The sequence below is a fragment of the Colobus angolensis genome, unplaced genomic scaffold, assembly GCF_000951035.1.
Source record: "Colobus angolensis palliatus isolate OR3802 unplaced genomic scaffold, Cang.pa_1.0 Scaffold625, whole genome shotgun sequence".
In the NCBI taxonomy this organism is placed as follows: domain Eukaryota; kingdom Metazoa; phylum Chordata; class Mammalia; order Primates; family Cercopithecidae; genus Colobus; species Colobus angolensis.
The window spans coordinates 274,876-289,576 of record NW_012119877.1 but is presented as its reverse complement, the minus strand read 5'-3'; the positions used below and the strand labels follow the sequence as shown (position 1 = coordinate 289,576).

The 14,701-nt window shown below is 35.5% G+C and overlaps 1 protein-coding gene across 1 annotated transcript; it reads right to left on the bottom strand.

The window, feature by feature from the left end:
• Nucleotides 1–8,994: 8,994 nt before the first annotated feature.
• Nucleotides 8,995–9,933, bottom strand: LOC105527474 (olfactory receptor 4F6-like). The gene has a single exon (XM_011963799.1). It carries the CDS (start codon nt 9,931–9,933, stop codon nt 8,995–8,997), a length of 939 nt encoding a protein of 312 aa, XP_011819189.1.
• Between the last annotated feature and the right edge of the window lie 4,768 nt (nt 9,934–14,701).

Here is a 14,701-nt window from a genome sequence, read left to right as displayed (position 1 = left end):
TATCATTCTTATGCCTTTTCATCCTCATAACTTAACTCCCACTTATGAATGAGAACATACACGATTTGGTTTTCTATTCCTGAGTTACTTCACTTAGAATAATGGTCTCCAATTCCATTCAGATTGCTGCAAATACCATTATTTCATTCCTTTTTATGACTGAGTAGTATTCCATGGTATATGTGTGTGTATGTGTGTGTGTGTGTGTGTATATATATAATATTTTGTTTATCCACTTGTTGATTGATGGGCATTTGGGCTGTTTCCATATTTTTGCAGTTGCAAATTGTGCTGCTTTAAACATGCATGTGCAAGTATCTTTTTCATATGTCTTCTTTTTCTCTGGGTAGATACCCAGTAGTGGGATTGCTGCATCATATGGTAGTTCTACTTTTAGTTTTTAAATGAATCTTCACCCTGTTTTCCATAGTGATTATATGAGTTTACATTCTCACCAACAGTGTAAAAGTGTTCCCTGTTCACCACATCCACACCAACATCTTTTTTGATTTTTTGATTATGGCCATTCTTGAAGGAGTAAGGTGATGTTGCATTGTGGTTTTGATTTGCATTTTCCTGATCATTAGTGATGTTGAGCATTTTTTCATATGTTTGTTGGCCATCTGTATATCTTCTTTTGAGAATTATCTATTCATGTCCTTAGCCCACTTTTTGATAGGATTGTTTGTTTTTTTTCTCTTGCTGATTTGTATGAATTCTTTGTAGATTCTGGATATTAGTCCTCTGCTGGATGCATAATTTGTGAAGATTTTCTCTCACTCTGTGGATTGTCTGTTTATTCTGATTATTTCTTTTGCTGTGCAGAAGCTTTTCAGCTTAATTAAGTCCCATCTATTTGTCTTTGTTTTGTTGTGTTTGCTTTTGGATTCTTGATTGTGAAGTCTTTGCCTAAGCCAATGTCTAGAAGCGTTCTTACAATGTATCTTCTAGAATTTTTATGGTTTCAGGTCTTAGATTTAAGTCTGTGATCCATCTTGAGTTGATTTTTTAATAAGCTGAGAGAGGAGGATCCAGTTGCATTATTCTACATGTGGCTTGCCAATTATACCAGCACCGTTTGTTGAATAGGGTGTCCTTTCCCCACTTCATGTTTTTGCTTGCTTTGTCAAAGATCAGTTGACTGTAAGTATTTGGCTTTATTTCTGGGTTCTCTATTCTATTCTATTGGTCTATATGCCTATTCTTATACCAGTACCATGCTGTTTTGGTGACTATGGCCTTATAGTATAGTTTGAAGTCGAGTAATGTGATGTCTCTAGATGTGTTCTTTTTCCTTAATTTTGCTTTGGCTATGTGTGCTCTTTTTTGGTTCATGTGAATTTTAGCATTGTTTTTTCTAGTACTGTGAAGAATGATGGTGGTATTTTGTTGGGAATTGCATTGAATTTGTAGGTTGCTTTTGGCAGTATGGTCGTTTTCACACTGTTGACTCTATCATCCATGGTGAACAGCAGCAGGTGTTGGTAGGACCCATGGGAGACAGACTGGCTTCTTCTTTGTTGTTGACTGCAGCTTGTTGGAGGTGTGGTTAAAGCACTGGGCGTCTTTGCTCCTTTATTAGTTCAAGGGTAGCAGGGATAGTACCACCGAGGAGGCAGTGGCAGAGGGACTTTTGGTTGACCCTGGGGGCTCCATCTCTAGGTGGAGCTGATATTACTGGGAATGTTCAGCTTGTGGGGTGGGGCAGCTGTACTGCTGGTGTGAGGTTAGGGCTCTGCTTGTTGGGAATCGGGGTTTAGGGCTTACTGGGAGGAGAGACTGTTCTGCTCTCCATATGGGAACTGTGGCATGCTGTAAGTTCAGGTGTAGCCTTCAGGTGCTCTGTTTCTTTCCGAGACTGAGGACAGCAGGGATAGAACTGCTGCTGTGACGGGCAGAGAGGCTGCCATTTGCCTCTGGGAGCCTCTCCCCAGGGAAAGTCTGGGCCACTGCCCGTAGGTAAGCTCAGCTGTCGGTGGGGCAACTGATCTGCAGTTATGAGCTGGGGGCTGTGCCTGGTGGAGTGGGTGGTGGGAGTTCCTAGGGGAGGGGGCTGGACTCCTCTCTGAATGGTGGTTGTGGTGTGCCGAAGATGCCATCTCAAATTTCCCCAGCCCAAGGGCTGTTATGGTGGTACCACTAGGGGTTGTGAATTGACTCTGGTATTTCCTCCTTGGAGAAATGCTGGGTTACTTCTTATTGAAGTGATCAGGTGGTGACAGGGTGGTTGTACAGGAGTCCCAGGCTAGGTGGCCCTGCTTGTGAGGAGAAGTGAGGACTGAAAACTGCATGAAGAAAAATGCAGCCACCTTTCCGTGAGGTAGGTGCTCTCTGCTGGGGGTTCAGACCAACCCCTGGTTCCTATGGACTCTCCAAGGCAAGGGCTGTGAGATTCATTTTCTTATTAGATGATCTGTTTAATGCTGAAAGTGGGGTGTTGAAGTCCTTCACTATTATTATATTTGAGTCTATCTCTCTGTTTTGATCTAGTAATATTTACTTCATGAATCTGGCTGCTCTAGTGTTGGCTGCATATATATTTAAAATTGCTATATCCTCTTTCTGGATTGATTCCTTGATCTTTGTATAATAACTATTTTTGTCTTTTTTTCTAAAACTAGTTTTGACTTAAAGTCTGTTTTGTCTGACATAAATATAGTTACTCCTACTCATTTTGGTTTCTGTTCATGGAATATCTTTTTCCATCTCTTTACTTTTAGTTAATATGTGTTTTTACAGGTAAAGTGTGTTTGTTCATGGCAGCACATAGTCAGGTCATAGTTAAAATTCATTAAGTCATTCTATATCTTTCAGATGGAGAATTTAGAAGAAATACATATTTTTTAAAAATTAGTTTAATTTAATTTTTTATTTATTTATTTTTTTTTTGTAGAGATAGGGTCTCATTGTGTTGACCAGGCTGGACTTGAACCTCTGACCTCAAGCAATCCTTCTGCCTTGGCCTCCCAAAGTGCTGGGATTGGCCAGGCGCAGTGGCTCACGCCTGTAATCCTAGCACTTCAGGAGGCCCAGGTGGGCGGACCACGAGGTCAGGAGATCGAGACCATCCTAGTTAAAATGGTGAAACCCCATCTCTACTAAAAATACAAAAAATTAGCCGGGCGTGAGTGGGCTCCTGTAGTCCCAGCTACTGGGGAGGCTGAGGCAGGAGAATGGCATGGACCCGGGAGGTGGAGCTTGCAGTGAGCCGAGATCGCACCACTGCACTCCAGCCTGGGTGAAAGTGTGAGACTCTGCCTCAAAAAAAAAAAAAAAAGTGCTGGGATTATAGTCATGAGTCACCACGCCCAGCCCCTAAGTGGGTATTTAATCCATGTACATTCAAGGTTATTGTTGTCTATATTTGATATAATCAAATACCTAGTCATTCTGTAAATTATTTTAATAGTTTCAAATACATTTGTTATGTTTGGTCTATTTGAATTATTTGAATCAGGATCTAAAGAAGTTTCAAAGTTGCATTGGTTAATATATCTTTTTAGTTTTAAAAAACCTGTATGAATTCCTTCCTCCTGCTTTCTCGCTCTGTGTATTTGCTGAATAATACAGGGTATTCATCCTGTTGAATTTTCCATACTGTGTGATAATCTTATTAAATTCTATAGTGTTCTTATATGTTTCTCTCTTCCACATATTTCCTGTATATTGTCATAAAATAGAGATTCTTTACCATTTAGGCTCATTTCTATTTGGTTCTGTGTGCTTTGTATTATACTTTATGTGTATTCACTTCATGTGATATAAAACTTGATCAGTAGGTTCAGGTATTTTCAGCTGATCCATTTCATGTAGGTTTTCTTCTGAAACAGTTACTCATCATTTTAGCTTCTGTTGATTATCTTAGGCCCATTAATTCACTGGGTTCCAAATGAATTTGACTGTATGTTAGTGTTCCATGAAACAATTCTTTTCTCTGATGTTATATAACTTAATTAAAATGCCAGCTCTTGATTTTTAGCAGTTGTAATTTTTTCTATTAATTTAATTACATTTTTAAATTACATAAAACAGTTACATGATTTCAAAATCAAAAATATAAAATAAGATGTATTCAGAAAAGCATAGCCTCATTTTGTTTCATTCTGCTCACTCTTACAGTGACTTTCTATACTTGATTACTTAAAGACATTCAGAATTCAACAACCAAAGATCATAATTTTATCTCACACTACTTCCCTGGCTATGCCTTATAATTCAGTTATCTTGATCTTCTCAGTGTCTCCATTAATGTTAGGTTTATCCCTAATATAAAATACCATTATTTATGCTTGTTTCTCTGCCAGATTAAGTCTATGCCACTACCCTATGTTTATCTCCTTTTTCTTTGAACTACAAAACACTTTGTAGCACACATGTTATTGGGTGATATTAAAGTTCTTAAGATAAAAAAAATAGGCCAAAATGAAATGAAAGATAAAAAATAGAAAAAAGAAAAAATAATATCATAAATATAATACTTAAAAATTAAGAGAGGATAAAAGAATAGGGAATTCAAAAGTGAAGTGAAAAAGTGAGGAAAATGCAATAAAGTTTAAATGAGAGAAAGTGTGAAGGAGTTTCATAGGAGATAAAATTGGTAAGAGATTTTGGAATGCTTTCTAAAGGATTTCTGTTTTATTATAGAGACAAGAACTACTGAAGAATTTGGAATGATTGTTTAATTTAGCTCTGGACTCTGTGAATTGGAAGGGAAGAAGCTTGGGAATGAAGCCAGGTAATTATTTTAAGCCTAACAATAGGTAATAACTGCAGGTTGTGGTTGTGTGACGAGGAAAGGGGTGAATGAAGACCTGTAAGATCCCATCGAGCAACATATTAAAGTGGTTAAGATGTGAGCTTGTGTGCCAGGAGGCTTGTGTTCAAATCCTGGGTATATCTACTATGTATCTGAATGACCTTAGACAAGTTACTTAAGTGATTTGAGTCTTATGACCACATCCGGAAAAGATAGGTGATAATAGCACAACTTTATAGAAGTTCTGTGAGGATTGGATATGACCAGGTATATAAATTTTCTAGCAAATAGTAATGGTCAATATGTAATAGCCATTATTAAGGTACTGATAACAAAATATTTTTTCAGTAAGATGTGGGAAATAAAAAAAAAAAAAAGTTATTCCAGTGTCTTTAGTCTAAGTAATTGGGAACATTGTGATGGCTTTAACTCTGATAATAATTATCACAAGCACTAGTATAACAATATTTTAGATAGAGATCCCTTTTAGGAGCAGAAATAGATACAGAAAAAGGTAAAGGATAATGATAATTGTCTAGACACGAGGAGGTATTGTTGGGGCATCTTTGTAAGTTGCTATCTGCTAGGTGAGAGACTGAACACTGACTTCTGGGTGTGAGTTGAGAGCCACTTCAATTGTGTATGGAGGAGAAAAAATAAGTATTGTTTCAAGAAGTTTTGCAGTGAAGAGAAGTAACAAATAAAAGGTATCCTGAAGGTGAGGTATAGCCATATTAACAATCTTTAGATTAGGTATAAGAGTTAATGGACAAGTAAGATGCAAAAGAGAGAAGTGGAAATTGATGACCAACATTCCATGGGAGATGTGAAGGTATAGAGTTTACACTTGGCATCTTTTTTAGAGGAATAATGTTATTTGTTTTTTGCTGTTTTTTAAATCACAGTAATTCATAGTGCTTGGAAATTCCACTTTTCTCTTTACTACTCTGAATCCCATGTCTTTGTCTTACACACACAAGCAGCACATTACTGTTTTTAAAGTCCTATAAAAATTTAGTGATTCTAAATATTTTTAAGAATAAAGAGAAGTCTAATAGTGGAATAAATCATCAACATTCACTTCAGTTCTCTTCTGCTTAGCACAGTAGTAAATATAATCATACTAATCATTGACAGTACAAATGATAGGATTTTTATTGTGAGATAATTTCTGTCCTGACTGATTGGTTGAACTGTTTCTTTTGAATCAAAGTGTGTAATTTAGAATAGACCTTAGATATGTGTTGATATAAAATTAATTCATTTCATTGATCGACAAAGACAAACTTGAAATTATATCTCCACATGAAATATGCCAAGGATGAGGTTGACCCAAGGGTTCTCATCTGTAGCGTAATACTTTCTATCATGGTTGTCAGTAAGAATTCAGGAATGCTTTTCTTTAGCAAAAAGAATTTCTTGCTAATGTAGTTAAGACATCTCTCTCCTGAATTTATGCTGCAGAGGGGATCCTTCACCACCATAATTCTTTCAAAGCTCATTTCTGACTTTTCAAAAATTATTCAAAAAATTTAGAAGAATTGTATTTATTCTAAGTTGAACATTAAGTTTAGGCCCATTAAAGGAGTTCTTCAGAATCTTACGCATTCATTGTAGCAACCAGGAAGAGCCAGTCACTGTTGAAAGGTAAAATCTTTCATGCCATAGATTATTCTTGAAATTCAACCATTAGAATTTTGCATTTACAAAAAAAACCCTTTACTTAGGTTTAAAGAAAAATGCCTTGTGTACTTGTAATAAGTCTCAGTGAGATGGAAGTAGGCTTTTGGGTTCTGGCACAAATTCACAGTGTGATCATGGGAATATCATTTAAAAATCTCTGGGCCTTAGCTTTCCTGTTTTTAAATGAGTTTATTCCATCAAAAACTCTAAACATCCTCACAACTCTAACAGTATGATTTGTACCTTTATGTGAAAGAAATGCCCCAAACCAGGTTTCACTGGTATTATAAAAAGGAGGGAAGGAGGTGAGCAAGAAACACTGGACATAGGGAAAGATGGGGAAGAGGACCATTAAATGGAGCAGAAAAGAACAAATTAGCCCAGAAGAGTCAGGAGGAGGACTCGACAATTGTTGCCAGCATAATACTTATAACAAGGGTTATTCTTGCTAACATTATTCATATTAATTCCTCTAAGTATTTAAGCTAACTCTACAGAATCCTTTCATTTTCCCAGAACGTAAACACAAAATGGAATTATGCAGAATGGATTCCTACTAATAGAATCATCTCATTGCCAATAAAATGCTACAATTTGATTCATTCTTCTAACATATTTGTTTCCACCTACCTTCTTCATAACTGGAAGAGACTACAGCAAATTTCAGAGAATGAGGAGTACAAATTTCCCTTTATGTGTACTCCCCTGAAGCATAAAAATTTTAAGAGAATAATATATAGTGAATTGTTCTTGTTAGTAAACCACTTGGCTAATTAAGAGCCTTTATGAATGGACCAGATGTACCTGAAGAGATCTGGGAATAGCCAGTCTGAACTTTGTGTACTGAGACTAACTTTTATAGTCTCACAAGTTTTCCCTTGGCCATTAGAGAAAACACACAGAATTTTCTTGAATTAGAGGACATTGCCAAAAATTTTTTGGTCTATTTGGATATTTTTGCTATCTCACTGAGTCTAAAGGTGCTAGAACTTAAAGTATATATATAAAAAAAGAATCACAGCAAAACAAATATAATAAAGTTACAAAATTAAAATCCAGATAGGTTAACAAGAGAGTAAGTAATAATGCTTAGGTTTTATAAAAAGAGGAATGCTTAGAACTTTTATGACCAACTTGTGGAGAAAATATAGAAAAATTGCTTTGACCAATAGAAAAACCTCACTTCTTGTAACTTATTTTATTTTGCATCTTTAATTACCAGGCAGTAATAAAAGTGAGCTGAGTGAGTCACCACAATTAATGTTTCTTAAAACAATCATAGAAATACATCCAAATGATGTCTCAGTTGTGTTCCTGGACTACCAAGCTTACCAGGTTTTACCTGAAAGATGTCAATCATCTTCTTTGTCCTAAGCACCTTAAGTTAAGTGCAGGCACATTAAATGTTCTTTTAAGATAACAATGGAGTCTCTCCTCCAGGAAATAAATCTCTTCAAATACTTTTAGGTTGTAGATGCTTTTTAGGAGTGACTCAAGTAATGCTTTGAAGAAGATTTCAAGGGTAATAGGATTGTGTTGTTAAAAAGTGTAACAGACAAATTTTGCATAATACAGAGTACTAGAGTCTATTTCTAAAATAACATTGTACAAAACATATTGACAATCAAACTGAAAATAATACTTAAGAGTTGTAACAACCTGTTGACCTTACCATTTATCTAACTTAAGGTATAATTGAAATAGAAATTGTTTCTTCCTTAATTTTAGCATTTACTCATTTATATAAACCCATATTTTATCCATTGGATCCATGTAATTTCCATAAGAAAATTAATTTCCAGTAATGCTTATTATCAGTATAAAAATGCTGATAAATAAACCTAGGTCATATATATATATATATGTATGTGCTTATATACAGATACAAAATAACCATATGAAAATTAAAGATGGTCATTGCTGTTAATAATTTAGGTATATGCCTAAATTTAGGTAATTTAGGTTAATAATTTAGGTAAAATTATTTAGGTAATTTAGGTATATCTATCTAATGATAGAAATATATAATACTTTATTTTTATGATTAACAAAAATTGTTACAACTTTATCTGAAATAAAATTCTTAGAATTAATACATCCTTTTTGCAGATTTCTCAGTTTTTTTTTTTTTTTTTTTTTTTTTTTTTTTTTTTTTTGAGACGGAGTCTCGCTCTGTCGCCCAGGCTGGAGTGCAGTGGCCAGATCTCAGTTCACTGCAAGCTCCGCCTCCCGGGTTTACGCGATTCTCCTGCCTCAGCCTCCCAAGTAGCTGGGACTACAGGCGCCCGCCACCTCGCCGGGCTAGTTTTTTGTATTTTTCAGTAGAGACGGGGTTTCACCGTGTTAGCCAGGATGGTCTCGATCTCCTGACCTCGTGATCCGCCCGTCTTGGCCTCCCAAAGTGCTGGGATTACAGGCTTGAGCCACCGTGCCTAGCCAATTTCTCAGTTTTTTAAGGCAATACTAAAAATGTGCACATTCCATAGTGATCATGGTGATCATAAGAGTCTCTATGGTCCATGGCATTTATCCTGTGCTCTCATCGACCAAATCTGTTATGTCATCTCCCTAGAATTTAAAATCTGTTGACTTAGCCTTCTCATTGCAACCTTCATACCTTTGTTCCTTAAAGTATAGATGGCAGGATTTAAGACAGGGGTGACAACGAAGTTCACGATGGCAAAAAATTTATCCAATGACCTAGTAGGGAAAGGCCACACATAGAGAAATATACATGGAGCAAAAAACAAAACCACTACAGTCATGTGAGCTAACAAAGTGAAGAATGCTTTGGATAAATCATTTGAGGAATGTCGTCGGACAGTGACCAGAATAAAGATGTATGAAACCATTAAGAAAAAGAAGGTGCCCATAGATATGAATCCACTGTTGGCAGTGACCACAAATTCTAGCCCGTAAGCGTCCATGCATGCAAGTTTAATAACCCGAGGGAAATCACAATAAAAGCTCCCCACATTATTAGGGCCACAGAAGGGTAAATTTATGACAAAAACAAACTGAGACATAGCATGAATCATCCCAATGACCCAAGCTGCTACTACCAAAATCATGCACATTTTGAGATTCATAATAGTTAGATAGTGGAGCGGCTTGCAGATTGCAGTGTACCTATCATATGCCATGACTATCAGCAGCACCATTTCAACTCCTCCCGTAACATGGATAAAGAACATTTGTATCATACAATTACGGAAGGAAATAACTTTACAATCAGTAAAAAGATCATAGATCAACCTAGGAACTGTGGTAGAAGAAAGGCTCAAGTCAATGAGCGATAGGTTGGCCAGCAGAATATACATGGGCGAGTGTAAGTGAGGATCAAAGATCACTGTCAACACGATGAAGAGGTTTCCCAGGATAATTCCCACATAGAATAAAGAGAAGAAGAGAAGAAGAAAAAGCTGCATTTCCAAGGATTGTGCAAGTCCAAGTAATACAAATTCTGTAACCTCAGAGTCATTTACTTGGTCCATTGAATCAGATAGAAGGGAAGACTCTGAAGCAACCTGAAAGAAAAGAAAGGAGGAATCAACTTAGTGGGACTGAAAATAATGTGTTAAGTGTTAATAATTTAAAATTTATTATTAACAAATCTTTGATAATAGATTATTTAAAAATAGTGGGAACTCAGGGTATAAAATGTTAATGTAATATGGACAAAGCTGTGCTTATAGGCAGTTTATTGCTCTAAATGTTCTTGTTTGCTCAAATACATGAACTTATTAGCACCTTAAGAAAGTGGAAAAGAATGCATAAAAACTCAAAAAATTCAGGCAAAAAAAGGTAGAAAACAGAAATAAATATGAAATCCTAGAGAATGGCAAGATTGTATACAAATATATAAAAATATATTAAATAGTTTTAAAAATACAGAATCTTAAAAAATATAATCTCTAATAACATTAAATAAAAATTGGAAATGAGAATACAGATGCATAATTACAGTTAAGGCACCTCTGAAAGCTGTTTCCTACATGTGCCTATAATGATCTACCCCAAATTAACACGTGAATCATATGTGAATTTGAAATGCTGTACAGACAAAAGGTTGATATCTTCATAATATAAAAAAGAATTTAAACAATTTCACAAAATCTCCAAGACCAAATAAATGAACAAATGAAGAATTAAAATGTAAGCTATACATCTATTTGTATATATAGATATATGTGTGTGTGTCTTAGAAATCAAATAAATATGATACAATTTAATACTATTATCTTTCTGTTAAATTAGGAAAAAGTTTTACAGGCCGGGCATGGTGGCTCACGCCTGTAATCCCAGCACTTTGGGAGGCTGAGGAGAGTAGATCACGAGGTCAAGAGATCGAGACCATCCTGTCCAACTTGGTGAAAACCCGCCTCTACTAAAAATAACAAAAATTAACTGGGCGTGGTGGTGCACACCTGTAGTCCCAGCTACTTGGGAGGCTGAGGCAGGAGAATAGCTTGACCCCGGGAGGCAGAAGTTGCAGTGAGCTGAGATCGCACCACTGCACTTCAGCCTGGTGATGGAGACTCTGTCTCAAAAAAAAAAAAAAAAAAAAAAAAAATTTACAATTATTATTACCCAAACTGGCTGAGGATCAGTGAAACGGACACTTTTATACATTGCTGGAGGGAATATAGACTGATTCAAACCTTAAAATATTTTTTTTTTTATTATACTTTAAGTTCTAGGGTACATGTGCATAACGTGCAGGTTTGTTACATATGTATACTTGTGCAATGTTGGTGTGCTGCACCCATCAACTCGTCAGCACCCATCAATTCATCATTTATATCAGGTATAACTCCCCAATGCAATCCCTCCCCCCTCCCCCCTCCCCATGATAAGCCCAGTGTGTGATGTTCCCCTTCCCGAGTCCAAGTGATCTCATTGTTCAGTTCCCACCTATGAGTGAGAACATGCGGTGTTTGGTTTTCTCTTCTTGTGATAGTTTGCTAAGAATGATGGTTTCCAGCTGCATCCATGTCCCTACAAAGGACGCAAACTCATCCTTTTTTATGGCTGCATAGTATTCCATGGTGTATATGTGCCACATTTTCTTAAAAATATTTTGAAATCATGTATCAAGAATTTTAAGTCCATGCCTTTTGGTGCAATAATACTCTTGGAATTCTATTTTTACAGAAGAAGTTTTCAGCATAGAAATATTCATCACACTTTATTGACAGTGATACAATCTTGAAACAATTTAAATACCAAGCATTAAGTTTAAGTATAATGCATGTACATGATGGACTGTAATAACAGTTATTAAAATAAACATTGATAGATGCATTTATAATAATATTGGGAAGACTTTTCTTAAAAATACTAAGAGTAATAATGGTAAACAAATTGCATAGCACAACATTTTAAATAACAGTTGCTTTTGATTTTTAAAAGAGCGTTACAAACCTCTAAAGCTCTGTTTCTAGATTTTGAAATATCTTTCGGTATATATATAGTATATATATTTTGACAAAACATCAAATGGCATAGAAAGCTGAAGGAATAAATGGTTTATTAAGAATTTTGGAAACTAGGATTGAGTCTTATAAGAGAGCAAACCAACTAAAGAAATAAAGAACTCTACTACTTCCCTCATCTAATCAATCATTTTTACAAACGACTAGAATGTTTTCATAGATGGGATTCTCAAGGAGGTATAGTTAAGTAAGTGAAGGGTCCTGACTAAGGTCTTGAACTTAGTATAATGCTATCATGAAATGGAAACCTCTTGAGACATTCCATCCAGGCAGCTGACAAAGCATCTCGCCTGCCTCACTTTGACCAGAGCTGGCCATACTGAACGAATTCTGGTAATCATTAAATAACTGTAAGAGACATTAATGCTCGGGTGCTCTTATCAAGTTCAGAGTGAGTGAGGCTAGTGATGATGAAGTGGGAAATATTAAGAGATACACAATAAATGGTCAAATAAATGCAATGTAGTACAATGGGATAAGAAGAGATAATATTTTGGGAAGAATATGGCAGATGGAGACAAATAGATTTGATTTCTATCTCCACAATATGCATGCATTTTTTAAAACTCTCAGTCAATTTGTGTATGGCTTTCTACCTTCTCTCATCTAGGTATTCTCTTATATGCTCTTTCCAGCATTTTCTGAATGAAATACATACAGATGGTCTCTGGCTTGTGATAGTTTGATCTACAATTGTTTGACTTTACAACGGTGAGAAAGTGACATGCATTCAGAAGAAACTGTACTTGAGAATAGTAGTCAATATATTACGTGAGCTGTTCAATACTTTATTATAAAATAGGCTTTGTATTAGGTGATCTTATATAAGCTAAATGTTCTGAGTACATTTAAGGTAGGCTAGACTAAACTGTGATGTGAGGTAGATTAGGAATATTCAATGCATTTTTGACTTATGATGGATTTATCAGGACATAACCCTATTATAAATCAGAGTGCATCTGTACATTTTTAAACTATGTTTTACTATTTTCACTTCATTCGTACTGCTATCCCTGGACTTCTTGCCCATATTTAGATCACCCAGATCACAGGGGCTTAGGAACAAAGAATTTTGGGAGAGGAATTGAACCTGGGAAGCATTATATAGTAAATAAGATTATGCCTGGGAGGTTTCATGGAAATGTCCTTTATGCTGCTGAGCAGAAGGTGTTTGGTGACTTACTAAGCTCAACACCAATTCATAAATATTTATTTATAAGGAAATAAAGTTGAAGCTGAAGAATCATGTTTACTGCTTAGGATCAAGTGTTTTATCCTGTTAAAACTAATATACAATATATAAACCAAGCACTCTAGGACTCTCATCATGAAAGTGATATTTCATCTTATAAGAGCATTTACAAAACAATTAAAGCAATTAATGTCTGAATTACTTTTCAGGTTTGGAGATTCCTATTACTACTGAAATTCATATTGCTACTGAAATGGTGTTTGTCTTGAAGTGTGGGTGATCATTAATTTTTTTAAAGAGGAAAATTCCAAGCTGCATGAACCTATTAGTCTAAAGACTGAAAAATTATCTTTATAACATGAACATTTACCATTTTAAAATAAAACAATCACAATCCAAAATATGAAACTATGGGTGTTCAATATCAGTGTGGAGGAATCAGAGTCAATAGAATGTTTAAAGAGAGTAAAAAGGAAAGGGAAGAATAAAGATGAATTGGAAAGAAAGTTGGAGAATGAAAGAAGGGTGAGGTGAAGGAATAAGAAAAAATTCTAAAGAAAAAAGAGGAGGATAAAATGATGATCAAAAGAAGCATTGGTGGAACATGGTATGTGTTTACTTAAGTTACCTTCATGGCTTAAAGCAATATACATTGATGCATTATGAACACCTGAAAGAGTAGATTTTACTTGAGTTTTCATACACTGTTTATGTATATTGTCACTGCAAACGTGGAAAGTAAAAGAAAAGCTGTAGGAAATAGTCACTGATACGGAGAAAAGTTAAGACTTTAAGCTTGTGAGTGAATGGGTGTGATAATGAGGTATGGTGGGATGGAATGTATAGTTGGATATCACTGGTAATGGTTCCGCTAACTGACAGGTGAGTTCTCTCCTAAAAGAATTAGGGAATAAGTGATCAAAATATGCCTTTAGCCTCCAGGCAGTATTTTACTTATTATAATATTTGTAGCTTTTCATAAATGTAACACTAAAGTCCATGAGTGCAGGGAAACTTTTTACTTTGTTCAGTGCTGTATTACCTGCCCAAAACAGTGCCTGCCTCATAGAAAAAGCTCAAGAAATACTTGATGAATGAATTTTCTAAAAACGGAGTAATAAATTGTTAATATGAGAAATAAATGGTAGCCCCCACAAAAACAGAGAGTAGTTGCATTTTAAAGTACTCCTCCACAAGCTTGTATTTGTTGATGAAAACTCAGTAGTATAAAAAAGGGAGTATTTAAATAAGTGAAGAAAGTCCCACCCCTTCTGTTACAAACATTTGGAATTATTACATGTTATTGTTGAAGAAATCCTGATGACTCAAAGGAGCTTGTTTGGAGGAAAAGACCATGTGTTTGATTTCTCTGCCTCACTGATGACTTTGGGAAACTCCTAGGAGTTCTTCAGAAGCCAAGTTTCCATAGAGTTTGTCATCTTTCCTATTGGAGATTTAAAATTTGTCAGTCATTTAGAATCTGGGACACATATCTTCAAACAGGAAATGCAGACATATATTAAACAAAAAAGGATGTTCAGAATTACAGTTTTGTACAGAAGTAGGAAAGAACTT